A 25,810-nucleotide genomic window follows, 5' to 3' on the forward strand; every position below is an offset into this window, starting at 1 on the left:
AAAAGACGCGATTTTAAAGTGTTCCCTAATCCCTTCCTCTTGCCACTATTTTTACTTCATACCCACTTCTAACCGGTGTAGAGAACATTTCTATCCAGCTGTCAGCATCACATTTTGACTCTTGCTCTGATAAATTGCAAATTTGAAGCCAAGTGACTTTTTTCCTCCCCTCTTTTTGGCTAATTTTCATTGTTCACCTCGTTTAGTGGTTATCACTCATTCAACATGAAGACGCTAAAACCACAGCTTCACATCCATATTAATAACAACCAGAAGGCGATCGGGGTTGACTCTTTCAAGACTCCTGTTGAACAGACACTACAGACACCTTCAAATCCCCCCAATCACGCTGGAGGAAGTAGTTTCTTTCCTTCTACAGCTGGTGATCCGGGCTTAGATAGTGGGTTTCAAACTCCCTACAACGGTAGCAGAAACGCGTCTGCGATATCGATAGGGATTTCCAAAGAGCACCCAAGTTATCAGAACGATGGAATGGATTTGGACGATATTGAGAGGCCGTTTCCCCTTACAAAGTGCTCTTCAGTCTCCTCCATGGCCTCATCGATAATGGCTGAAACAGAGCCATTGATTAACAATATCGAATTTGAAGAACGTTTTGACATGCTTCTATCTGAAATTTACATGAGCTACTCAATGAATCCAGAAACTACTCCCTTTAACATTAGGTTTCCTCCCGGAGGGGTCATTTCAATGGTGTCTAAGGACGTTTTTGATAGATGTCTGAAAGATAAGATCCCATTGGACAGAAATCCCGCAATAAACCATGAATTGTTTTCCACTAGGGAGCCATCTGTGGTACTTGCTATCATCCGTAAACGGTTACTAGATTTCTGTAACCGAAACATGGACGCGGACTCTCAATACAGTCTATCCCGGCAAAATTCGGCCTGTTCAATTAATTTCCCTCAAACTTCACAAGCCCCCTTCTCTGCAGGATCATCATTCTCATCTAATGCATCGACCTCAAGCACAACACAGGCGCCTAAAATGCAACGTGGAAAGCCTTCGTGGCTACACAGTAATCTCAATTCAAGAACAATCTCTAGTACAGATTCGTTGGTTGATAGCGTCTCCCCACAGTTTTATAAAAACAAGAAGAGTAATGCAGGATTCACGATGGTTACTCCCCCCTCTTCTTCTCAAGGAGCAGGCTCATTTGTGGACGAGTTCAGTTTTGAAAGGAAGGAGCGATCGAACAACTCGACAACGTCTAGCAATGTGACTGGAATTGCAAGCGCGGGTCAGGGAAGAATCCAGCCTCAGGTATTGTCTGTTCCATTTAACGTGCCTTCAACCACTAGCCCTCAATTTGCGAGTCCAATATTTACAGGAAGCTCGGATGGAGTTCCAGTTCTTCAATCACCTTTCCACGAAAAGGGCTCCTATTTTGGGAACAACACTCTATCTGCAGGCACTACCAAGCCTCCGAATACCACTAGGAAGTCTTCGCTCAGTAACGTTATCAATGCTGGAAGTGTTTCTGCACTGAAAGACCCATTAGATCTTGATTTGGACCCGTTATACAACGTTACATCTCAAAGAAAACGAGATTCGCTCAAGCTTAAACGAAACTTGAGGTAGGCAGGCTGGTCCTAGCTTTTTATAGTTTAATAGTATGTCTTTACCCGAGAGTAATTCACCCTCTACTCCACATCCTTATGTAAGCCCACACGGTTATATGTCACGATAAGCTAGGCGAGAAACGGAAACGGGTTCGGATCAGTGTGCGCGAAGATTATATACATGTAATCATTAGATAGATGCCACATATTTCATCACTCATTAATATGACATCATATCGTTACACAGTATTACTGTTATAAAGGCCTAGTGGATGTCCCTGAATTGGGGCTTTTGTGTCGGAAAGAAAAAACTCTATTCCATGGCTCTATTATAGATGACGGAGTCAATAGTCGCTAGCGTTCCGAAACCATTCGGTGTAACCAAATTTAGAGTGAAGAATCGCTCGTCCTTGGAAGTTCCAATCTATGATTCTTCGATTGGAGAATCCAAAAGGTATTCCTGTGTCAAGTGTCGCAAGCTGAAGAAGAAATGTTCCAGAGAGTTCCCAGAATGTGCAACTTGCACAATGTCTGGCACTTACTGTAGATATACTGAGAGGAAGAAACGCAGAACTCAGTCAATGGCATCGCCAAGCGTGAAAGCTTCCTCTCTCTCTCCCGCCACCTTCAGGCCTAGGGAGGAACCAAATTATGTGCTTAGTAGCACAGACAAAAAGTTGAATAACACGTTCGGGCCAGAAGAGAAGGCTACGTCGCCTTATCCCACTCGTATTCACCTGCCCCCTATAGATACCCTCAAATTCTCAAGTTCATTGGATGTACTCCAATGTAAGTTGTTGTCCAATTCTTTCAATATTTCCTCAAACGGATCAAGCTACTCAATTATTCCTGTTCACTTGACTACAAAGTATTTCGAAGCCTTCCAGAGCTTTCAGGAGCAGGCTGGCACCTTCATTACTTGCGACGACATCAAGTCAAGTGAAGCTAACTCTCATTACACGCTGGCAAACGATAAAAATTTGGTTTGCAAGTTTAATCTAGTTGTCGCCATTGGAGCAACTTTCCTCTCTCACTCCCAACATAACATGCTTTCTTTTGAAGAACACAAATTGGGCACAAGTGCCCGGGAAAATGCCTTGGAGCTGATTTCCAAGGAAAATCTCATATCTAAAGATACCCTACCAATCACTGAGATTCTAATTCTAATCACGTTGTATACCTGCCTCGAGAGGGATCCATCACTGTCTTGGAATTTGATTGGAATGACCACTAGGAATTCTCTGTTGATGAACCTAAACCGCAACTCTGGTGACTCTGAATATAGCCAGCGATTATTTTGGAGTTGTTACAATCTTGATAGACTGATTTCATTCTCCCTGATTCAACCTGTTGCACTAGAGGATGCTTACATCAATATTCCAATGATAGACCACGAACAGTTCATAAGAATAACTTCACTGAGAGTCCTGGAAGGAAAGGTTTTGAAAAAGATTCATGGTCTTTCCAAGTCTGGTGGTTCTGAACTTGTCACAGAGCTCAGAGGATTAGTTGATCGGTATGACGAAGTCATCACCGAATATTCCAAAGATCAACTGGCCTCCAGCAATTCCAAATTGTGGTTCCTTGCAGAATACTACCATCTAGTGTTGTTACTTTATTATCCCTCACAGCTAGACTCAACGCCTTCAAAGTTCCAAATGGAGACTCTGGCTTCCGTCTGTTCCAAATTTCTTCCCTGCATCTACAACCTGCAAGTTACCAAAGTGCTCTTATACAACTGGATCAGTTTTTACAGAGTACTTAGTCTACTCTCTGCTCATCTTTACTGTGTAGATCACGGTGCTTCTCAGTTATCGGATAGCAGTATTGCAAAGTATTCGTCACTCCTTCAAGGCTACGTGAAATCATGGCCATTTACCACGGACTTGATTAAGATCGTGGAATCCCTACCTAAAATGTTACCTAATGAAGCCTTGACTTCCTACAAACAATTGTTAAAGCAACATTCTATAAGAATAAGCAACATTCTGTAAGGATCAACTAGCTTTCCAACAACCAAGGTCTTTCGTTCCAGAACCCCTCATTAATAATGTCTATGTGATATTTTTGTATTTTAGCTTTTCTGAATTTTTTTCGTAGTCTATCCTTTTGCCTCTTTGATAATTCTCTTTCGTTCAGACTCGGCTGGTCATCCTTAAGTTCCCACTCTCGGATCAAAACCGTCCCCTTCTTGTAAATTTCTGCCTCATCGTTGTAATTGATGCCCAATTCCGTGAAAAGAATTTCGTTCTTGTCACTGGACAGAGTTCCCATCAATCTTTTCTCGGATTCCTGTGGGGTAAGCCCTTTTTTCAGGATCAATTGCCAAAAGGTGGTATTGTATAAGTTATTAATATGGCAGTCTACTTGTCTCCAACTGAAATAGTCCTTCACATTCTGTTGATTAGGATAAAGGACAACTCTGGCATCAAAGGTAGGTAATCTTTCTGGAGTTAGCGGGGAATTGGGAAAATAGTCCTTCCAGTAGAAATTATAGTAAGCTGTGAACGTGGAACTAAACGTGCTGGTCAATTTGGCCTCCCTTCTTTCAAATATCTCACAATTTTTCTGGAGAAGAAACGAGTATTCATCAGAGTCCCCATAAGCCAGCAAGGCTTCTGGGATCTTCTCCATAACCGATTGTGCTGCTTTGTTCATCAGTTCCAATGCATTCAGGTCGTTTGGCTTTTCAAACTTGTAGGTCTCTGAAAGTTTGTGAAACCCCCTTCCATCGACCCGTACCACCATATATGTTTCTGGGAGCAGATAAACCTCCTTTTCAAAGGCTTTCACATACTCAAACTTCGAGTTGGCCATGATCTTCTGGACTACACGAAAGAACTTTATCTATCACATCGACTTGGTTCAATGTTCCTGGTCACGTGAGTACTCTCGTAACTCTCCCGGAATTGCCTTGATTCTTATTTTTTTTTTTCTATTGTAAGCATATTTTCTTTTTCCCTCCCTCTAAAAAATTTTCAGACTGTTCCTAAGAGAGATCGAATCCACAGCCAACAATGAAGGCATCGTTCAAGACTTTGGAGCGTGAGAATCGATTCAAGAACCCGCCTACGGATAAATCGGCTTTCCCTTTGTTGGAACAGGCTGTAGCTCCACATATCGGGTCGTTCAATGCTCTTACTGATGGGCTCAATGGTGGATTGTTGAACTTAGCAGTTAAGGATATCGGAGCCAAAACCATATTTGATAGCAACGATCCTTCAAGATTAGGAAACAAATTGAAGATACGAGTAGATGCAGTTCAGTTGGCTAAGCCGTCTGTGGCTGTTGGAGATAAATTGTCCGTTAACAGGAAGACACTACCATCTGAATGCAGAGAGAGAATGATCACATATAAATCCAGATTCATGCTGAAAGTATGCTGGTCCGTCAACGATGGCCCAGAAGAAACAGAAATCAGAGAGGCTGGTCAAATTCCTGTCATGCTAAAGTCAAACAGATGTCATCTTGAGAAAATGTCACCCAATGAACTGGTGAAGAACAAAGAGGAAAGTGACGAGCTTGGAGGGTATTTCATTGTCAACGGTATTGAAAAACTAGTCAGAATGTTGATTGTTCAAAGAAGAAACCATCCAATGGCTCTTATTAGACCTAGTTTTGGAAACAGAGGCGATTCTTATACCCAATTTGGTATTCAAATAAGAGCTGTCAGACCAGACCAGACTTCACAGACAAATGTTCTTCATTACTTGAAAGACGGTAACGTTACCTTCAGGTTCAGTTGGAGAAAGAATGAGTATTTGGTCCCCGTCCCTATGATTTTGAAGGCCCTAGTGGAGACCAATGACCGTGAAATTTTTGACGGTATAGTGGGCTCTGAAACTTCCAATTCGTTCTTGACTGATCGTTTGGAATTACTGTTGAGAAATTATAAGCATTACAAGTTAGTTTCGAAACAGGAAACTTTGGCCTATCTTGGAGACAAGTTCAGAGTCGTCTTTAACGCAACACCTGATGTATCCGATGTCGATGTGGGTAAGGAAGTACTGAGAAGAATCGTCCTTGTCCATCTACCCGACAACAGAGATAAATTCAGATTGTTACTATTCATGATTAGAAAACTTTATGCATTAGTTTCTGGAGATTGCTGCCCCGATAATCCAGATGCTACCCAACATCAAGAAGTCTTATTGGGAGGATTCCTTTATGGTATGATTATTAAAGAAAAAATTGAAGAATACCTGGCCAGTATTCGATTACAAATCCAAACAGACATTAATAGAGGCTATCCAGTGAATTTTGACGAACCGAAGTATATGTCTCGTGTTTTTCAAAGAATCAATGAGAATATTGGTAAGAAACTACAGTATTTCTTGTCTACTGGTAACCTGGTTTCCCAAACGGGATTGGATTTGCAGCAAGTTTCGGGTTATACAGTTGTCGCAGAGAAAATCAACTTCTATAGATTTATCTCTCATTTCCGAATGGTTCATAGAGGTTCATTCTTTGCCGAATTGAAGACAACCACAGTTAGAAAATTACTTCCAGAATCTTGGGGATTTTTGTGTCCTGTGCACACACCAGATGGTTCTCCATGTGGTTTATTGAACCACTTGGCTCACAAGTGTAAAATATCCACCGAAGAATCGGATGTTTCGAAGGTGCCTAAAGTTCTATCAAAACTGGGCGTATCTGCCAATCATGTTTTTGCCGCTGGACCTCAAATGTGTTGCGTTCAGTTAGATGGTAAGATCGTGGGATGGTGTACACATGAACAGGCTAAGATCGTTGCTGACACTTTGAGATTTTGGAAAGTGGAAGGTGGTCATGGCATTCCTCTTGATTTGGAAGTTGGTCATGTTCCACCTTCTTCTAGAGGTCAATATCCTGGACTATATCTCTTTGGAGGTCGTGCTAGGATGACTAGACCAGTCAGGTACCTACCTTTGGATAAAGAGGATATTATTGGCCCTTTCGAACAAGCATACATTAACATCGCTGTTACTCCGGAAGAGATTGAATCCAATGTTCATAGTCATGTCGAGTTTTCTCCAACCAACATTTTGTCAATTCTTGCGAATTTAACGCCATTTTCTGACTTCAACCAATCTCCAAGAAATATGTATCAGTGTCAGATGGGTAAGCAAACCATGGGTACACCTGGTGTTGCTTTGGTTCATCGAAGTGATAATAAGCTTTATCGTCTACAAACAGGACAAACTCCTATAGTAAAGGCTAATCTTTACGATGACTATGGAATGGACAATTTCCCCAATGGAACAAACGCGGTCGTTGCTGTCATTTCATACACTGGTTACGATATGGACGATGCGATGATCATCAATAAATCGTCAGATGAACGTGGCTTTGGTTACGGTACCATGTATAAAGTTGAAGTGATTGATTTAGCTGACAGCAGAAGGAAAGGTGATCCAATTACTCAACACTTTGGTTTTGGTACTGACGAGTGGCCTGAATCCTGGAAACAGAATCTCGATGAAGACGGATTACCAGCTATTGGGACTCTAGTTAATGAGGGAGATCCCATAGTGGCATACTATGATGACACCCTTGGTAAGACCAAGGTGAAGACTTATCATAGTTCAGAGCCTGCATACATTGAAGAGGTTAAACTGATAAGCGATGATTTGGGAGACTCGGAATTGCAAATGGTCACCATTAAGTACAGAATTACTAGACAACCTCAAATCGGTGATAAATTCTCCTCTAGACACGGACAGAAGGGTGTCTGTTCCCGGAAATGGCCTCAGATAGATATGCCATTTACTGAAACTGGAATACAACCTGATGTCATAATCAATCCGCACGCTTTCCCATCTCGTATGACCATTGGTATGTTTGTGGAATCTCTGGCTGGAAAAGCTGGAGCATTACATGGAATTGCTCAGGACTCTACTCCATGGAAGTTCAATGAAGATGATACGCCGGCTGATTTCTTCGGTGAGCAGCTAATTAGTGCCGGTTACAATTACCACGGTAATGAGCCAATGTATTCTGGTGTCACCGGTGAAGAATTGAGGGCCGATATTTACATTGGAGTGGTCTACTACCAACGGTTGAGACATATGGTTAACGATAAATTCCAGGTCAGATCTACGGGACCTGTCAACAGCTTGACAATGCAACCAGTCAAGGGACGTAAGAGAAACGGAGGTATTCGTATTGGAGAGATGGAACGTGATGCTCTTATTGGGCACGGTACTGCGTTCTTATTACAAGACCGTCTGTTGAACTGTTCTGACTACACTCAAACATCTATATGTAAAGGCTGTGGATCGTTATTAAACACACAAACATCCGTTCCTCGTATAGGCACGAAAGCCATGATCCACTGCCGTCGTTGTTCCACGAAGATCAATGACGTTACTGCCGGAACGACCGATGATATGGATCTCTGGGAAGATGGACAGGGAAACCGATACACTGGAGGCAACGATACAACCACTGTTGCCATTCCATTTGTGCTTAAATATTTAGACTCAGAGCTGTCTGCGATGGGTATTCGTATGAGATACAATGTGGAACCCAGTTAGAGTAGGAGTAGTATATGTATAATAGAAACGTTTACTTAGGAATTTCTCCGCCCGGCTTTGCACTAAGAAAATTGATGCCAAGCCCATCGCTACGCGGGTGGAACAGATTATTTACAGGTAATTCTGCGAAAAGAAAAAGTAAAAGTTGGACAACTGTTATTTGCTTCTTTCCTGGTTGGATTGAATTTGTAAGTCCTCGTAACTTATTCTACTAGAAGAGCTATTGGATTGAACAGATTTGGGCATTTAGTGAACTCAGAATGACAGCTAATGAAAATCCTTTTGAGAATGAGCTGACAGGATCTTCTGAATCTGCCCCCCCTGCATTGGAATCGAAGACTGGAGAGTCTCTTAAGTATTGCAAATATACCGTGGATCAGGTCATAGAAGAGTTTCAAACGGATGGTCTCAAAGGATTGTGCAATTCCCAGGACATCGTATATCGGAGGTCTGTTCATGGGCCAAATGAAATGGAAGTCGAAGAGGAAGAGAGTCTTTTTTCGAAATTCTTGTCAAGTTTCTACAGCGATCCATTGATTCTGTTACTGATGGGTTCCGCTGTGATTAGCTTTTTGATGTCTAACATTGATGATGCGATATCTATCACTATGGCAATTACGATCGTTGTCACAGTTGGATTTGTTCAAGAGTATCGATCCGAGAAATCATTGGAGGCATTGAACAAGTTAGTCCCTGCCGAAGCTCATCTAACTAGGAATGGGAACACTGAAACTGTTCTTGCTGCCAACCTAGTCCCAGGAGACTTGGTGGATTTTTCGGTTGGTGACAGAATTCCGGCTGATGTGAGAATTATTCACGCTTCCCACTTGAGTATCGACGAGAGCAACCTAACTGGTGAAAATGAACCAGTTTCTAAAGACAGCAAACCTGTTGAAAGTGATGACCCAAACATTCCCTTGAACAGCCGTTCATGTATTGGGTATATGGGCACTTTAGTTCGTGATGGTAATGGCAAAGGTATTGTCATCGGAACAGCCAAAAACACAGCTTTTGGCTCTGTTTTCGAAATGATGAGCTCTATTGAGAAACCAAAGACTCCTCTTCAACAGGCTATGGATAAACTTGGTAAGGATTTGTCTGCTTTTTCCTTCGGAATCATCGGCCTTATTTGCTTGGTTGGTGTTTTTCAAGGTAGACCCTGGTTGGAAATGTTCCAGATCTCTGTATCCTTGGCTGTTGCTGCGATTCCAGAAGGTCTTCCTATTATTGTGACTGTGACTCTTGCTCTTGGTGTGTTGCGTATGGCTAAACAGAGGGCCATCGTCAAAAGACTGCCTAGTGTTGAAACTTTGGGATCCGTCAATGTTATCTGTAGTGATAAGACGGGAACATTGACCCAAAATCATATGACCGTTAACAGATTATGGACTGTGGATATGGGCGATGAATTCTTGAAAATTGAACAAGGGGAGTCCTATGCCAATTATCTCAAACCCGATACGCTAAAAGTTCTGCAAACTGGTAATATAGTCAACAATGCCAAATATTCAAATGAAAAGGAAAAATACCTCGGAAACCCAACTGATATTGCAATTATTGAATCTTTAGAAAAATTTGATTTGCAGGACATTAGAGCAACAAAGGAAAGAATGTTGGAGATTCCATTTTCTTCGTCCAAGAAATATCAGGCCGTCAGTGTTCACTCTGGAGACAAAAGCAAATCTGAAATTTTTGTTAAAGGCGCTCTGAACAAAGTTTTGGAAAGATGTTCAAGATATTACAATGCTGAAGGTATCGCCACTCCACTCACAGATGAAATTAGAAGAAAATCCTTGCAAATGGCCGATACGTTAGCATCTTCAGGATTGAGAATACTGTCGTTTGCTTACGACAAAGGCAATTTTGAAGAAACTGGCGATGGACCATCGGATATGATCTTTTGTGGTCTTTTAGGTATGAACGATCCTCCTAGACCATCTGTAAGTAAATCAATTTTGAAATTCATGAGAGGTGGGGTTCACATTATTATGATTACAGGAGATTCAGAATCCACGGCCGTAGCCGTTGCCAAACAGGTCGGAATGGTAATTGACAATTCAAAATATGCTGTCCTCAGTGGAGACGATATAGATGCTATGAGTACAGAGCAACTGTCTCAGGCGATCTCACATTGTTCTGTATTTGCCCGGACTACTCCAAAACATAAGGTGTCCATTGTAAGAGCACTACAGGCCAGAGGAGATATTGTTGCAATGACTGGTGACGGTGTCAATGATGCCCCAGCTCTAAAACTGGCCGACATCGGAATTGCCATGGGTAATATGGGGACCGATGTTGCCAAAGAGGCAGCCGACATGGTTTTGACTGATGATGACTTTTCTACAATCTTATCTGCAATCCAGGAGGGTAAAGGTATTTTCTACAACATCCAGAACTTTTTAACGTTCCAACTTTCTACTTCAATTGCTGCTCTTTCGTTAATTGCTCTGAGTACTGCTTTCAACCTGCCAAATCCATTGAATGCCATGCAGATTTTGTGGATCAATATTATCATGGATGGACCTCCAGCTCAGTCTTTGGGTGTTGAGCCAGTTGATAAAGCTGTGATGAACAAACCACCAAGAAAGCGAAATGATAAAATTCTGACAGGTAAGGTGATTCAAAGGGTAGTACAAAGTAGTTTTATCATTGTTTGTGGTACTCTGTACGTATACATGCATGAGATCAAAGATAATGAGGTCACAGCAAGAGACACTACGATGACCTTTACATGCTTTGTATTCTTTGACATGTTCAACGCATTAACGACAAGACACCATTCTAAAAGTATTGCAGAACTTGGATGGAATAATACTATGTTCAACTTTTCCGTTGCAGCTTCTATTTTGGGTCAACTAGGAGCTATTTACATTCCATTTTTGCAGTCTATTTTCCAGACTGAACCTCTGAGCCTCAAAGATTTGGTCCATTTATTGTTGTTATCGAGTTCAGTATGGATTGTAGACGAGCTTCGAAAACTCTACGTCAGGAGACGTGACGCATCCCCATACAATGGATACAGCATGGCTGTTTGATATAGATTTTTAATTACTTAGAATCATTAGATATAGTTTCATGTGCAGCTTTTGACAACCGGTTCATTAATGCCAAACCTTCTCCAGCATCTGGAACACCTTCAATGAAGATATAGTCCATATCGTTTTTATCCAGATTTCTTAATTTGGCAAATAGGTTGTGTGCCATTTCGGTGATGGAAGATCCTAGATGATCAACAATAGCAAACTGGGCTTGTAATGTTTCTGGTATTTCAAATTCGGATCCTGTCAATAAGGCAATCTTGGAGTTTGGGTATCGTGAAAGAGCTTCCTGGACTGCCTTAACTCCATTTCCACACTTAACGAATAGAATAACCTTGGCAGTTGGGGAGTAGTGTTTATACTTCATGCCGGGAGTTCTGACAGGTTCAGATGCATTCGCAGTTTTTTTAGCTGTGACTATGTCCTCCCAACCGTGCCCGACTTCTTGTATTTGCTTTAGAGAAATTCCACCGGGACGTAATAGCATAGGGGGATTTGTAAGTCCATTGACTACAGAACTCTCCAATCCAACATTTGAGGGTCCACCGTCTATAATCAGTGGAATCCTTCCTTGCAGATCATGATAAACATGTTCTGCTAGCGTAGGAGATGGTCTAGTGGAAGCATTAGCCGAAGGAGCAGCCAAAGGTTCATCTGAAATGGCAATGAGGGCCCTTGCAACTGGATGGTTGGGTATTCTCACTGCGAAAGTATCCTGACCGGCAGTGGTTAATCTGGACAAGGTTGTGTCATCCTCAACAGGCAAAAGAATTGTCAACGGGCCAGGCCAGAATTTCTTAATCAATGGTAAGTAAATATCGGGTATTTTAGTTGATGGAGGTAAAATCTTGCGGTGTAGTTGACTCAGCGAGGCAACATGAGTAATTAGTGGATTATCCAACGGTCGATTCTTGGCAATATAAATGGATTTCACAGACTCGTCATTCAGTGATGAAGCACCAAGGCCATATACTGTTTCGGTTGGAAAACCAATACAGTTCTTATGGGATCTTAAAATGATGGATGCCTCGTCTAGATAGGATTTCGTTTTGGGATCAGTAAAGATGGGAGTACAAGTTTCGATTCCTTCGTCTTTGTTGAAAAGTATGGAGGATGGGTCCACATGCAAAATCTTGGTATTCATGGAGAAGCTCGGTTTTCGGCTAACTCCTAAAAAAGGCACTCTTGGGGGTTTTGGGAAGACCGTTTTGCCTAGATGAACTAACCAAATTTTTTTTACTTAACGCAATTTCGATAGTGTAAGTCAGGTGCATACTCACGTGAAAATCATGGAAAAGGCAGTCGATGTCGGAGGTACTGTTAAAAGGGAAGGAAACCTGCTGGAACACACTCTCATCCTCAATGGGAGCTGGAGTGAGGCGCAGCAGTCAATCGTCTGGCCATCGCCCAAAAGAAATACTCACATACCCACATAGAACCAGTCCAGAATACTGGGGTGTGTAGGTTCCATTTCATTCTGACTCATCTTCGTCTTGTTGTCTCTTCCGAACATGCGAAGGAAATCTGTACATAAAAATCCTTACATCAGATTAAGAACAACCTGCGATCACGGGTTGTGTCCCCGGAGTTATGGCGACTTAGGCGGTGAAATCTGGTGGATTGGAAAGAAACCTACGCACTATCGGGTACACAGGAGAATCGGGAAAATGTCACCTGCTTATCCTTACTACAATTGCATGTGGGGTGATTCTGAAACCTTAGCATAATTTGTAGGCATTCTGGGAAAGATATTTTGCGCCGGCCTTACTAGTATTGTTGAAGTGACACCAAGCAAACCGCTCTAAAAATCTGTGAACACTGCTTAGCCATCAACACTAACACTTGGTGGTTATTCTATGACTCATTTAAAGTCGGGGTGTTGGGGTGATTGGAAGATTCCAGAATTAACCAGGGCCGGGATGTCTTCTCGGGGTGTCACTTTTGATTGTTTGTGTTTTTGGTGGGGGTGAGTTAGGACGTTCGGCAAAAAAATAAAATTCTACGCCAAATTGGGTAATTCGAGACCCTATCAGCCACCAAAACACAGCAATATGTGGGACCGATAGGGGGTGCAATCTGTTTCGCTAATGACGTACTTCCCGGGTGTCCAGATATCGAACACCCTCACGCACATTCGGATGATGAGAAAATGAGCTAACCCCAGATTTCTTCGAATTTAGTACTTAAGAATACGATAACCCCCGCAATTGACCTTCCCTATTTTTACACATCTTATCACACCAAAATTACAAATGTCTTCTTCAAGAATCGTTTTATCATTCAAAAGCTCTTCCAGATGTTGGTTACCTTCCAACTTGAAGCCAACCAAAAACGTTGCTAAGCCATTAAGCTCAATCAACACAAATGCTATAAACAGATATTACTCTTCCAAAATACCTTCTTCCTCTGCATTCATCAACTTCAACAACACAGTCGTTGCAAATAACTCTGAGGGAACCATAAATCAAGGTGCTTCCAACTCTACCCAGATAGAATCCTCCAAGGATGAAAACTTCCATCCAAGTGTCTTCAGTCACAACGAGGAAGTTTCTGGAAATCTCCACGTTAAGTTGTAAAGCAAATAATGCATATTGTGTTGCCATGAGTACGATTTCTCTTTTCTAAAAGCTGCATAGGGACATATCTTTTTTTTGTCGGTTACTGGTTGACTTGCTTAAGTTTTTTTTATTTTTTTTTTAGAAAGTAATAAAGGTTTATTTCTTCTGAAGTGTTCAACTGTAGACATTGTCGTAATACTCTCCGTTCACATAACCTCCTCTCATGCTGACCATAACATTTCGGGCAAACTTCTTGCGATCTTTATTAAGTTCAATGGCAGCTTCTTTATTCAAGGGGTCAGTTTCATTCGGTTCCAAAAACAAAAATTGAAGCCCAAAGAATACTGTCTGTAACGAGATCACTGGAGTCCAGTCCTCCCTCAATATATTGAGACATACATTCCCCTCCACGTCAATATTTGGATGGTAAATCTTATTCAAACATTTCATTTTAGGGGCTTCCATTGGGTAGTTTTCATTGATGCTACATTCAAACTTGAACACCCCTCCACTGTAGTAACCTTCATCGGGTCGTATGGTGATCTTTAAGTTCTTGATATCGTTTGGGGAGTGCTCTACTTTAATTGTGGGTGGTAAGACCAGCTCCTCTAGATCTTTGCCAATACGGATCTCAGCGGGACTAGCCTTGTTGACCACATGGCCACTACCCTCTTGGTTCTTCTGTTTCTCCTTTTGAAGCTGTCGTATCTTCAACATATGCTCTAATTTGTCCGTACTACAATGTAGTAAAGGGTTACCGATTTCAATTCTATGGCTACATTATTTACTTGGTGTTAGGATGGATAATTTCATCTCGGTTTCACCTCCTCTTATAAATACATGGCTTCAGTAGCCACTTACCTTCCGGATTCTTGGATCTTCTCTTCTCAAATTCCGCTTTGGGGTCGTCGGCTTCTACAAACTTTCTCTTCCTCTCCATTTTTTCTTCCTTAATCTTGACAATATCGTCGTTTGGTTTGAAAAATTCGAACCTGGTGAACATTTTGTTGGAATCATCTGTGGTCTTGTGAAGAAAACCGTATAACTTCAGAGCGTCAATAAACTTATCAACATCATCTATACGAGATTTTATCTCAGCAATCCACAATTCTCCGTTTGGTGCCAGCAACCTATGAGCTTCCTTGATAAAATCGATGAAATTTGTTCCCATCAATGCCAAACAAAATATCACAATAGAGCATGACTCTTTGTCCAGTGGGACATTTTTCACGTCTGCAACAGTGATTCTTGAGTTGGCTTTCTTCAAGTCAAAACTGTGTACTTGTATACTCTTGGCCCTAACCTTCTTATCTTTGGCATGCTTCTTGAGGAAATTTTGTACATCCAAGGCTAGTTGAGCCTCTCCGCAACCCATATCAGCAATTACCACTTTCTTATTGATCCCTGGCAGTCCTCCTGGAGCGTTAACGTTCTTCTTACTTCGGTTCTCGATGTGCTTCACAAAAACATCAACAGGGTTCTCCGGCCACGATTGAACCTGGTTTTTGAAACCAGTGTGATACTCATCAAACAATTGAGGTTGTTTGGAAATCAAAGCTAATGCCTCTTCGGAACTTATTGTGTATAGTTTTTCGTTGATCCATCTAAATCTAGACCCTGTCAATTTGGCCATCATTTTCTGCTGCAACGGAGTCAACTCCGTTTTTGTCTCTTCAGCAGAGACTTCAGGTTCTGACTCTTCAAGATTATCATTTGCTTGCTGTGTGGGTTCAATTTGTTCGTTCTCCTCATGTACAGTCTCCTCTTCCTTCCACTCCTGAAGTTGGTTCTTCTTCTTGCCCAAAGCTTCGCGCCTCTTGTTCTTCTTTTCCAATTTCTTTTCCTTCTTTTTGCTTAGTGGTGCGTCGACTTTACCGAGAGCAACATTGTCAGTCTTTATATTCCAGCCTTCCACTTCAAACAAGGCCATTATGGTATCACTTATGTATGTAGTCTACTGAAAAAAAAATTATTTAGTCTTCTAATTCTAAACTTTCGCGAAGATCCATCGCACATCATCAAACCTCCATTTATACCTTGAAGTTCCGTATCCAATTTTCCATCGTATTAGATCGTTGATTATGTCGTGATTCTGAAGATTCGTCTTGTATACTGAATTAAAAGTTTCTATCATCTTTGAAACAACCAAATTGCGTTCTTTGCACGCCGATTTCCGAACTTCAACTTCCATTTTCTTAATCATTCGACTCAACATAACATTCAAGTGAAGAAGATTATTGACATTCAGAACAAGCGAAACCTCGTCAAATTGTACCATGTTCTCTCTCACAAGTTTGTCTCTGATTTTCGATATCAAAGTCATATTGTCGTAATCTTTGCATCTTTCTAGTAGTTTAAGCAGCGCTTCATCAAGTAGGACCTCGTAGAACTTGAAGTTCTTCTTATTGTTGGAGATACACCACTTTATGAAAGCAATTTCCACTTGTGTCACAGTTAGATCGGAAACTTCCTGACAGTCTTTAAGCTCGATAACTGCAATTACTGGTTCTTCTTCTTCCTCGTCTGTATCTAGTTCTATCAGTTCAATACATGGGGGTTCCTCTTTGGATGTAACGGCAGTCATAGTTTTGTTATGCATGACATTAATACCGTTATTACTATTTTCTCTGTGTTTTCGTTTTTTTTGCCTTAGTTTTTCGTCCCTGTCCGTGGCTTGTATTCTATCCTTTATCGTTTCTTTGTCTCTATGCGTTGATTTCACTTTCATTAACTCCTTCTTCTTTGTTGCTTCATTGATAATCTTTCTGTTGTTATGTGTTTCCTGTATTGTATCCGTCTTTGCTTCTGTATTCCTTTCCGCTTCATTTTTCTGTCCATTTCCAACTGCCTCTGAAATATCGTTCTCTTTCTCATCATCTTGCGTTGCAGTGCAAAGATCCACAACATCATCTTCCCCAAGTTCTAATGGCTGGTTTATTGTTTCTCTAAAATCTAAGTACTCCTTCCAGTATTTCACCTCTGTGCTTATACAATTGGCTTTGCCCACAACCTCAATATTGCTAACCTCAAAAGTCTGTAGTCCTTCTCTATTCAAAGTGATTACTCCCGTTAATTGCAATAATAGATCATGGTTCATACCCCAGTTCAGTCCTGCCCTCAAATATTCCGAATGTTCTACCTTACAATTCAGAAACAAATTAGACTTGCTGTGATCGTTAATCACTAGAATATCGAAGTTATCTCTCATAACTTCTGACTCTAATCGACCGGTCACTCTTATGCGTTCAATAGGATAATTCCCCAGCATCATGACATTGTACCTGGCTAGAAGATATCCTTCGTTTCCGTAAACCACCAGTGGTGACTTTAAATGAAAAATGTCTCTCATGAACAGAGGCACTACCATATTCATCGTTGAAATATTGTGGACATAGTTTGGGTGGTAGAATTTTATGTTATTTTTAATAAAGCTTATGTGATTCTGTGCTGGAGCATTATCTATGGGACTCAACTTGGAAGCCCTATGTTTCATCAACAGATCAAAGCAAGGGTACTATATTGCTTCTGGAGAAAGTATACTGTTGGTTATCGCGAGCGTTTTTGTTATGTTTTGGAGATGAGATGAGGCGAGCAGTCAACTAAGTCCCCAAGCAGAGAGGTTGAAACGGAAGTGGCTATGTTGATCTTATATAGAGGACTGTGGAAGAGCAAAAGATGACCGCTTTTATCTTGCTGCCGTCTTCTATTGGCTGCTCAGATTAGCAGCATTGCATCGTGTTTAAATCTGAGTTAAAGTTGGTCCTGATCTGATCCTGACGCAGTGGACGGAATTAGTTCCTATATAGGCAGTTCCCTTGACTGGGCGGGGCTGACAGTTCCTGGTTCCCTGAGAACTCTTGCGCGAACATAAAAAGCAACTAGTTTAACCAAATGCGGCAAAATCACTCTCTTGCTTATCTTTCGGAGAAATCCGAGTAGAGTCTTCATCCTGCTAACCAGGTTGATTTCTTACATCTACCTTCATCTTTCACCTTTTCATTTTATCACTCTCATGGCTGACCCAGTTACCTGCCACATTCTGGATACCACTAAAGGTAAACCCGCTTTTAACGTGGATTGTGCCATCTTCCAGCTGTCCCCATCTGTGGACGTAGTACTTGACAACGAGATCGGCAATGAAAGACCATTTGCTGTGGCAAAAACTAATGAAGACGGCAGAATCCCTTATTGGATAATTGATCCAAAACTTAGCAGAGGCAAACAAGAAGTACTAGGAATAAAGGACGATAAGTGGAAGACTTTGACCCCAGGAATTTATAAGATAAGATTTCATGTTAAGAAGTACTTTCAAGCAACTGGAACTACAACTTTTTTCCCATTTGTGGATATCATTTTCCAGATAGATGACCCGCCTGAAAATCACTACCATATTCCTTTATTATTGTCCAATCATAGTTATACTACATATCGAGGGAGTTAAAGATTATTATATGAGCCTGCTCTCTTTATCAAAATATTGAGTATTATATCTACTCTGAATGTGGATGTTCATCTCATTCTTTAGTTCGTTCAGCTCATTTTGTATCTGTTCAATCTGCTCCGGTGAATTCATAATATCTGCCAATTTTTCCCTTAACATAGGGTCGACACGGGTATAATTATTGGTTGACCAAGTTTCCCTCACTATTACATCTGGGTCAAATGTGACTGTTTTGCAAGCACTTTCGTCATACTCGGGCGTAATCAGCGGGAACTTGTATTGGTTGAGTACATGGATCTTGGAGTTTTCCTTCTTTCGAAGAAGTTTTCTCAGCTTTTTCCAGATTGACCTTTTACCCTGGAAGTGAGGAGAGGCATAAACATCACAAGGCACTACATCTGGGAATGGCCGCTTTGAGCTTTCACAGGAACTTCCGTCTTGATATGCTGCTTCTTCTGCGATGGATAGATGCTTAGGCCTGCAATCATTGAGTTCCTCTTCTAAGTTGAATGATCTTGAGGAAGTATGGTACACGTGATAACGAACAGGTTCAGAGTAGTTGAACTCAAACCTATGTGGAAAGCATACCTCCGGGTCGGCCATTATTACGGGAGAATTGAGTTTACTTTTGTTGGCCGAAGAAAACTCTATATCTATAGATTGGTCTGAGATTGAGATTGGGTCTGAGTCCAGGTCAACCTCTATGACTTTATTCAGACTTGGTAGATCGTTCACATCACCCATGTCAACAATAAAGCAGCAGCATCGAAAGTACTTTCTGTCCTATTTATAGTATGTTATCGTGTTTGCTGGGGACTAATTTGAGAAGAAACCAGTTGGTCAGCCCATCGCCGCATTAGCCTGATCCCTACACCGTCCAAAGCTTATACAATAGTTTTTCACGTACCTACTTGCTTATTGCCAGGGAGTTTCACCTGCAAACAATGCAAATTCCATTTTAGTACGCTAATATCAGGAACGTGCATACGGGAATAACGAGACATCCGAATTCAGTAATCATTTTTCCACATTATGCCAGCGATATGAATCGGAAATTTATTCCGGAAGCGCACTTTTAATTGTGAGAACATAGACGATCAGCGTCCTATGCACTTGTAGATAATAAGATTGATTTTGTTGTTCGCTACGATTTGTGCTTAACCATCTAGACTTGTGCTTTCTTGTACGTTTTGTCACCCAATTTACCCATCCCTCTGTAGCTCTTTGGTCATCTCTATCTAGTGCCAGAAATCGCGCGTTCCATCGTCAATTCCGAGCGTCCCAGACTGATAACGCAAAACACGCAATCTCTCGGTAACGCCTCCACTGCTAGCGGGGACCATTCATCCTAATATGGGTCAAAGGATAGTACGGCTGGACAAATACCTTCAATATGGGCAAATAGTCAATACTCTCACATTACTTGGGCTGCTCATTTTCCCCGTATACAGTCCATTTTTCAAAATTGTAATGGCCCTGTATGCGAGCCAGGTCACCATCATTCTGTTCATCTACATACTAATTGCATGTTTTATACTGTCGCAGCCTACTTCTGAAATTATGCCAAAAAAGAAATTGAAAAACACGGCGACTAAGGCCTTATTTCATCCGCTGGTGGCATTCGTACAATTATTATATGGCAATAAAAAGTCTGTTGCCTTTGTCGCATTGGTACTAAGAAAGCTGATCTCTTTTATTGCGAGCCTTTATGTCAGTTCAGCTGACAATTTGAATAATCATTTAAAATTCTTTAGCATTTACTGTGTGATGGAAGTCCTATTCACCCAAATGAGTTGCAAGTTGGTCACATCTAACAGGAAGGAGTATCGCTACTTGAACATTCGAAGGCTGGTTCTTTACTATCAAATCATAGTAATGGCGATTCTTTTCATTCAATTATACAGGTATAGTACATCAGCAAGCAACGAATCTCCATTCGAAACTCATTGGTATTTTTGGTTCATGATTTTGGGGAGCTCCATATTTCATTATACATTGACTTTTGAGTTTGGAGCGTTTGAAATGAGTTATTATGTTCGCATCAATGATGTCTTCAGAAATGACGATCATCGTCTGCATTTGGCATGAAGTTATACCTTTGCACTAAAAATTGATCACCTTGGGAGGTGAAATAGCATCTTTAACTAAAACAGTTCCATCCAAAAAACGTATTTTTATTAACGGACCATGCTTGAGCCTTCGATAAAATCTAGTCTCTCTCAACCTTTTAACATCCATGTGAGCCTCTTCTTCTGTATCTGAGTCTTCGGGATTATCTATCTGGTGATAGAAATTGTTGTGCAACGTCTTCAACTTCAGTTCAAGTTTTCTAAGTCTTTCGAATGTCCTGGTAAACTTAGTTATTTCTCCAATCAACAGCTGTATCTTCATTAAAACTTCTTGTCTATCGTTCGGATCATCTATGGTAGTGAAAGGTTCAGTTATTCGCAACATCATCTGTTGGTTCGGCACCATTGAAGCTTCGTAATCTTGACACACAGTCTTTAACTGTTCTAGACAATGCAAATAGTAGTCATACTCCGTAAACACACGCTCCTTTTCGATATTGGTCATTTTCTTCTCTGATTTCTCGGCTCTTTGATGGTGCTTCAGGAAAAGCTTATCATCCAAAGGGTCTAAATGGCTTACCTTTTTCTTAATGGTGGTCAGTCGTCGCCTCTGACGAGACGGTATCTGAACAATATTCAAGGGTTTCGTTAGCAAATTCACACTACTGGAAGCATGAATCTCCGTAGTCGTCCTTTTTGGACCTGAACACTCATCTACAATAGGGATGTCAACATCTATAGGAATGGAATCGATCAGTTCATCCAGGTTGAAAAGTTTTGTTTTAACCGAGTCCTCCTTTGACCTCAAACGTCTTCTTTTGGCCATATAGGCTGAGATGTCGAGTTTGTGGGTTTACACTAGCAGTAATTCCAGTTGATCTATAGAAGGATTCCATAGTCTCTTCTCGCGCTTCCAACGGATGGTGATTGGGAGGGGAAAGGAAGGGACAACAGAGCGAAGACTCGCCTTAACCAAACAGGAGGCAGTCAAGGGCAAATACAAAAGGAAGTCGTTAACAAAGGGTCAGAACTAAAACTAGCAATAACATGACAACTGAATGGTTCAACCCTTCTTACATATCCACTAGGTATGGTTCTCGATTACCTAATCGCGGTTGCCATATCTCTTCCATCTCCCAACCTGCAAACAGTAAACACCAATGACTACAGCACCAGTACTGAAGTTCTACCTGGGATTGGTGACTATTTGGTGGTTTCTGATATATGCAGGTGATACTTGGTCCGCTTACCGAACGATCAAGAAATGCAGCTGGAAAAATTGGGAAAAATGGCCCGCTCATTCGACACCCCACCATTCTCTGGTTTATGCTGATCCACAGCTGGTAGACGACTATTCATATCCGGAAAGACTACAGCTAATTAACTACTTCACCAAAAAACTGTCTGATCATTACTTACACAGGAACTACATGATGGTTAACGAACTGCTTCGACCCGATTCTATCTTTTTCCTGGGAGATCTATTTGATGGAGGCAGAGAACACGACGGTGACGATGTGTGGTTCAAGGAGTACAAACGGTTCAACCGTATCTTTCCAAAATTCCCCAATGTACGAATCAATATGGCTCTTCCAGGCAACCATGACATAGGGTTCGGCAATGAAGTCCATCTGGATAAACTGATGCGATTTAGAACTTTCTTCGGAGATGTCAACACCTTTGATTTACTAGGAAACCATTCATTCATTTTGATCGATTCGATCTCCTTATCGTCACAATCACAGCCGGTAGTGACTAATGACCCCCGTTGGTTTTTGGACAATTTAACAGATTCATTGGCAATGCAGTATCCTCGTATTTTGTTTACTCATGTGCCTCTATTTAGAGATCCAGCCGAACAAACATGCGGTCCGTTGAGGGAACATAACAAACAACTCTTCCCCATCCAAAAAGGGTACCAATATCAAACTGTTATTGATCCTGAACTCTCTAATTTTATACTTGCCAAGTCGAAACCATCATTAGTCTTGAGCGGTGACGATCATGATTATTGCCATATCCAACATGAACTTACCGACTTGGGGACCAAGGGAACGGTTGGCGAGGACTATTGTGACGAAATAACAGTTAAAGCGTGCAGTATGACTGGGGGTATTTCTAAACCAGCAATCCAGCTATTATCTCTATACAACAATCTTGATAACAATCACAAGCAAAGCTCAAATACTATTCAACAACAGATATGTTTCCTTCCAAGCCCGTTTGGCGCTGTCAAGCTTCTTGGGTTTGCATACGTCGCAACTTTGTTACTGGCATTGAGAAAATTCAAAACTGAAAAGATACACTTGCATGCTATTGCTATATCTACAATTATCATCATCTTAATCTTTAATCATTAAAATAACTACTAAATGTTGATCAAATCCCTTTCAGTTGAAGACCTCACAGTTATTAGATTTACCTTCTCTCTCAATGAACCAAATCTATCGTTTAGAGACTGGATACCCCATGCGGATACTACCGACTGATATTTAATGATGTCCTTTGTAAGGATGATTCCACCATTAACGTTGATGACTTTGAATCTATTGATGTGATTGACCAGACTCGAGATCAAACCATCTCCGATCTTTTCAAGTATTTTCACCAAATTGCCAGACTTGAAAATATTATGCAGCTGCTCATGTACCGTCTCTAATGATCTGGAGATTTTTTCACAGGTAAGCGTGGTATCACTTGACAACAGGTTGGTAGACTCGTACTCATTTGGTACAAATTCCTTTCTCGGTTGTCGAACCAAATACCTATTGACTAACAAATTGATATAAGATATCGTTTCGTCAACTATTAGATTTATAGATTCTTCGCACTCAAAGATAAAACCATTGCTCAGCTGTATGATTTTGTCCTTGGTGACAGTATCATTCAATGCCAATGGGATTATGATGGTTTGAACACTTGTAGAGAAGAGATAAAGTATCTGGGAAGCTTGGTTAGTGATCTCAAGGTACTGTAGATCCAGGGATTCTTTGCCTTCTAATTCCTTTAGGTTCTGGTAAGATATTTCTAAGCCTATATTCACATAATGCTCACCCAATCCAATGATTAAAATCTCTAACACTTCAAGTGCAAATTGGGAACTCTTGTCTGGGTTTAACTCGACAACTCTGGCTAGAGACTCTACAGTCATTTGGAGAATATGATTTACTTTCTCGAGAGAAACTTGAGTCTCATTCACGTCTCCATTCCCAACATGCTGTTTCTTGAAATACTTTTCACGCAATGAAGTGGAGCTATCCAATCTTGATCTCATAAAATTCTGAAATGCTGAGGACATTTTGAAAGATCCGCTCAACCTGGAAGTGCCTGAAGAGCCTCTGGCGTAATTTAGTTGGTTAGCCAAGGCCATTCTGTTTGGTCTCATAGCGTTGAAGGAAGAAATTACAGAATAAATGTAGTCTTCCAAATTGCTCGTCTCTTTTTCGATTATGACTCCTGTGAATTTTTGGAAAAGGTCAGATGCGCCTTGGTCCAGGAAATTATTCAGAGAATCCCTATCATATTCGATGCTTTCATTCAATAGTCCTTTTAAGTCTTTAGTCAATTGAATTACCCAAGTATGAAGTCCGTATAATGCTCTGCAGTACGTTAAATTTGATATTGAAGCAGCATTCGATAGTATAGTGGAAATCTTAACTAACAAAAACTCAGAATAAAGTCTTGTGATGTACATGGACAATAATTTGTTTGTGAATGATTGAGGAAAAATTTTCAGTATCAGTTGGGATTGATCTTCAAAACTGTCTAGTAGAACTTGAGAAATTTGGGCAAGATAAGGTGGGTTGAAAACTTTGTGCACTAAGGGGTTGGACACTTCATTAGTATCAAAAGTTAAGTTGACTTCCATATCTAAACCTGGAATTCTTGCCAAAAATAATTTGATTAAGTCATCATCTTCGTCTACATTGTTCCTTAACGTGAAATATGTTGAAGTAATATTTTGTAGTGTTTCGTAAGACTCTGGGGAAAACTGCTGGTCAAAATTCTGTATCAAAGTTTCTAGCAAATTATTCCTGTATACTAACAATCCTTCGTAGACTTTTTGAGATCCAGGCAAATCTGGGGCCATTATGTTTTTGGAGAGGTTAATAAGGTTTACCAAATGTTTAGCAAAAATGGAGTTTGAATGGTTAGTAAATGTGTCGTCGTATAAAACCAGCCAGTCTTTGGAAAGAGTGCCAGTTTTTGAAAACTCTTGGTAATTGATTAGCAATTGAATCACCTCCTGAGAATTTGATTTGGTTTTACTCAGTTTCAACATCTCTTCACCTAGAGGAGTAATCACCGTCGATGTTGTATTTATTTTATCCACCAAAACACTGTTGAGGCTCATCAAATCATTCAGTTTATCGTCTACTTTGATCACATTCTTATTATGTTTGATTGAAAGCTCTGAAGATTCAGCAGACACGGCTTTAACTTTGGCCAAACATTCATCACTCAGTCTATAAAGAGACTGGATGGTACTTTCGAATGTTCTGATATAAGGCTTTGGGTCCAGATACTCCAGATCATTAACCTGCGTTCCTAGCAGCGAATGATCCTTGGATAATGTTTCGATAAACTCTGGGATTGTCAGCCCTCCTAGGAAGTTGTCAAGCGTAAGTAAGGACTTTGTGCCTTCATCCAAATCAAAGATGTTCATCACCTTGGTAGAAGAGTGGTGGGACTGGTCTCAAGTAGATATCTCGCGCGAAGGGTGATTACGTAGGACTTATTTTGACGGGCCAGGAATAATAGGCTCAGCTAAAGATGCTCTGGCACTATTTCGTCCTTAAAACTATTCTTTTCTAATACATAAGCATGCCTTTCATCTATAAATAGGTAAAATTCTGAAAAGTTTAGTCTTTTAAGGCTCAGTACGCGTGGTTGGAGTGGTTGACTCCTCCCAGTAAACCGATACAAGACGCCCATCCCCCCAAGCGCGCCTCCTAGAATTTCAGCATCCAACAATACCACGTTTAGTTCCAAACAACACGAAATGGACTATTCATCAAAGACTGTAGCTCAATTAAAAGAAATCCTGAAAGGCAAGGGCCTTTCAACAGCAGGAGTTAAATCAGAACTGATTCAACGTTTGAAAGAGGCTCCTGAAACCGAGGCAGGTGCCATCGATGATGAAGAATTGCTGGAGGAGGTCTCAGGGGATGAAAATAAGCAAGAAAATGGTGCTTCAGAGAAATCGAAAGACCAGATTGTCGAAACTGCTAAAGAGCCTGAACCTGAAAAAGTTGACGCTACCACTACGGCTTCCGAGACCGGAAAACAAGTGGAAAAAACGGAAGAGAAAGACGAAACTCCTGTTATCAAGGCCACACCAGAAGAAATGAAAAAGGCAGCTATCGATCTATTAACAACTAGATTGAATAGAGCTCAAAAGTTTCAAGATGAAGCATCGATCAAAACCGTTGAACAGGAAATCAGAAGGGTGGAGAAATTTGGTGTCGCTTTAAACACTCAGCTTGCAGTTGAACTAGGATTCAGCAAGCCTGAACGTCCAAAACCTGTTTTCCAAAGTAGGAAGAATTTCCACAAGAAGGGCAAGTTCAACAAGAAAAAGCAGAATAGAGTTCATAAATAAAAAG

At 40.9% G+C, this 25,810-nt stretch overlaps 17 protein-coding genes across 17 annotated transcripts; 9 read left to right on the forward strand and 8 right to left on the reverse strand.

The window, feature by feature from the left end:
• Positions 1-225: 225 nt before the first annotated feature.
• PAS_chr1-4_0321 (Hypothetical protein) lies at positions 226-1,602 on the forward strand (the record flags this gene model as incomplete). The annotated part of the gene is made up of 1 exon (XM_002490398.1): positions 226-1,602. One exon carries the CDS (start codon positions 226-228, stop codon positions 1,600-1,602), a length of 1,377 nt encoding a protein of 458 aa, XP_002490443.1.
• Positions 1,603-1,918: 316 nt separating this feature from the next.
• On the forward strand, positions 1,919-3,577 carry PAS_chr1-4_0322 (uncharacterized protein; the record flags this gene model as incomplete). The annotated part of the gene is made up of 1 exon (XM_002490399.1): positions 1,919-3,577. The coding sequence occupies one exon, from the start codon at positions 1,919-1,921 to the stop codon at positions 3,575-3,577; it is 1,659 nt and encodes a 552-aa protein (XP_002490444.1).
• A 7-nt stretch (positions 3,578-3,584) lies between these two features.
• Positions 3,585-4,400, reverse strand: PAS_chr1-4_0323 (tRNAHis guanylyltransferase; the record flags this gene model as incomplete). The annotated part of the gene is made up of 1 exon (XM_002490400.1): positions 3,585-4,400. One exon carries the CDS (start codon positions 4,398-4,400, stop codon positions 3,585-3,587), a length of 816 nt encoding a protein of 271 aa, XP_002490445.1.
• Positions 4,401-4,600: 200 nt separating this feature from the next.
• PAS_chr1-4_0324 (RNA polymerase I subunit A135) lies at positions 4,601-8,098 on the forward strand (the record flags this gene model as incomplete). The annotated part of the gene is made up of 1 exon (XM_002490401.1): positions 4,601-8,098. The coding sequence occupies one exon, from the start codon at positions 4,601-4,603 to the stop codon at positions 8,096-8,098; it is 3,498 nt and encodes a 1,165-aa protein (XP_002490446.1).
• Positions 8,099-8,358: 260 nt separating this feature from the next.
• On the forward strand, positions 8,359-11,133 carry PAS_chr1-4_0325 (High affinity Ca2+/Mn2+ P-type ATPase required for Ca2+ and Mn2+ transport into Golgi; the record flags this gene model as incomplete). Its single annotated transcript, XM_002490402.1, has 1 exon — positions 8,359-11,133. The coding sequence occupies one exon, from the start codon at positions 8,359-8,361 to the stop codon at positions 11,131-11,133; it is 2,775 nt and encodes a 924-aa protein (XP_002490447.1).
• Positions 11,134-11,146: 13 nt separating this feature from the next.
• Positions 11,147-12,280, reverse strand: PAS_chr1-4_0326 (Protein required for respiratory growth; the record flags this gene model as incomplete). The annotated part of the gene is made up of 1 exon (XM_002490403.1): positions 11,147-12,280. The coding sequence occupies one exon, from the start codon at positions 12,278-12,280 to the stop codon at positions 11,147-11,149; it is 1,134 nt and encodes a 377-aa protein (XP_002490448.1).
• A 1,108-nt stretch (positions 12,281-13,388) lies between these two features.
• PAS_chr1-4_0327 (Hypothetical protein) lies at positions 13,389-13,712 on the forward strand (the record flags this gene model as incomplete). The annotated part of the gene is made up of 1 exon (XM_002490404.1): positions 13,389-13,712. One exon carries the CDS (start codon positions 13,389-13,391, stop codon positions 13,710-13,712), a length of 324 nt encoding a protein of 107 aa, XP_002490449.1.
• Positions 13,713-13,868: 156 nt separating this feature from the next.
• Positions 13,869-14,411, reverse strand: PAS_chr1-4_0670 (uncharacterized protein; the record flags this gene model as incomplete). The annotated part of the gene is made up of 1 exon (XM_002490405.1): positions 13,869-14,411. The coding sequence occupies one exon, from the start codon at positions 14,409-14,411 to the stop codon at positions 13,869-13,871; it is 543 nt and encodes a 180-aa protein (XP_002490450.1).
• Positions 14,412-14,514: 103 nt separating this feature from the next.
• Positions 14,515-15,624, reverse strand: PAS_chr1-4_0328 (Ribosomal RNA-processing protein 8; the record flags this gene model as incomplete). The annotated part of the gene is made up of 1 exon (XM_002490406.1): positions 14,515-15,624. One exon carries the CDS (start codon positions 15,622-15,624, stop codon positions 14,515-14,517), a length of 1,110 nt encoding a protein of 369 aa, XP_002490451.1.
• A 57-nt stretch (positions 15,625-15,681) lies between these two features.
• Positions 15,682-17,187, reverse strand: PAS_chr1-4_0671 (uncharacterized protein; the record flags this gene model as incomplete). Its single annotated transcript, XM_002490407.1, has 1 exon — positions 15,682-17,187. One exon carries the CDS (start codon positions 17,185-17,187, stop codon positions 15,682-15,684), a length of 1,506 nt encoding a protein of 501 aa, XP_002490452.1.
• A 519-nt stretch (positions 17,188-17,706) lies between these two features.
• Positions 17,707-18,135, forward strand: PAS_chr1-4_0329 (Hypothetical protein; the record flags this gene model as incomplete). The annotated part of the gene is made up of 1 exon (XM_002490408.1): positions 17,707-18,135. One exon carries the CDS (start codon positions 17,707-17,709, stop codon positions 18,133-18,135), a length of 429 nt encoding a protein of 142 aa, XP_002490453.1.
• A 6-nt stretch (positions 18,136-18,141) lies between these two features.
• Positions 18,142-18,879, reverse strand: PAS_chr1-4_0330 (Hypothetical protein; the record flags this gene model as incomplete). The annotated part of the gene is made up of 1 exon (XM_002490409.1): positions 18,142-18,879. One exon carries the CDS (start codon positions 18,877-18,879, stop codon positions 18,142-18,144), a length of 738 nt encoding a protein of 245 aa, XP_002490454.1.
• Positions 18,880-19,488: 609 nt separating this feature from the next.
• On the forward strand, positions 19,489-20,223 carry PAS_chr1-4_0331 (Hypothetical protein; the record flags this gene model as incomplete). Its single annotated transcript, XM_002490410.1, has 1 exon — positions 19,489-20,223. The coding sequence occupies one exon, from the start codon at positions 19,489-19,491 to the stop codon at positions 20,221-20,223; it is 735 nt and encodes a 244-aa protein (XP_002490455.1).
• Positions 20,224-20,238: 15 nt separating this feature from the next.
• PAS_chr1-4_0332 (Hypothetical protein) lies at positions 20,239-21,030 on the reverse strand (the record flags this gene model as incomplete). The annotated part of the gene is made up of 1 exon (XM_002490411.1): positions 20,239-21,030. One exon carries the CDS (start codon positions 21,028-21,030, stop codon positions 20,239-20,241), a length of 792 nt encoding a protein of 263 aa, XP_002490456.1.
• Positions 21,031-21,364: 334 nt separating this feature from the next.
• On the forward strand, positions 21,365-22,564 carry PAS_chr1-4_0333 (uncharacterized protein; the record flags this gene model as incomplete). Its single annotated transcript, XM_002490412.1, has 1 exon — positions 21,365-22,564. One exon carries the CDS (start codon positions 21,365-21,367, stop codon positions 22,562-22,564), a length of 1,200 nt encoding a protein of 399 aa, XP_002490457.1.
• An 8-nt stretch (positions 22,565-22,572) lies between these two features.
• Positions 22,573-24,870, reverse strand: PAS_chr1-4_0334 (Essential 100kDa subunit of the exocyst complex; the record flags this gene model as incomplete). Its single annotated transcript, XM_002490413.1, has 1 exon — positions 22,573-24,870. One exon carries the CDS (start codon positions 24,868-24,870, stop codon positions 22,573-22,575), a length of 2,298 nt encoding a protein of 765 aa, XP_002490458.1.
• Positions 24,871-25,206: 336 nt separating this feature from the next.
• Positions 25,207-25,806, forward strand: PAS_chr1-4_0335 (Conserved nuclear RNA-binding protein; the record flags this gene model as incomplete). Its single annotated transcript, XM_002490414.1, has 1 exon — positions 25,207-25,806. The coding sequence occupies one exon, from the start codon at positions 25,207-25,209 to the stop codon at positions 25,804-25,806; it is 600 nt and encodes a 199-aa protein (XP_002490459.1).
• Between the last annotated feature and the right edge of the window lie 4 nt (positions 25,807-25,810).

The sequence above is a fragment of the Komagataella phaffii genome, chromosome 1 (assembly GCF_000027005.1).
Source record: "Komagataella phaffii GS115 chromosome 1, complete sequence".
Taxonomy (NCBI): Eukaryota; Fungi; Ascomycota; class Pichiomycetes; order Pichiales; family Pichiaceae; genus Komagataella; species Komagataella phaffii.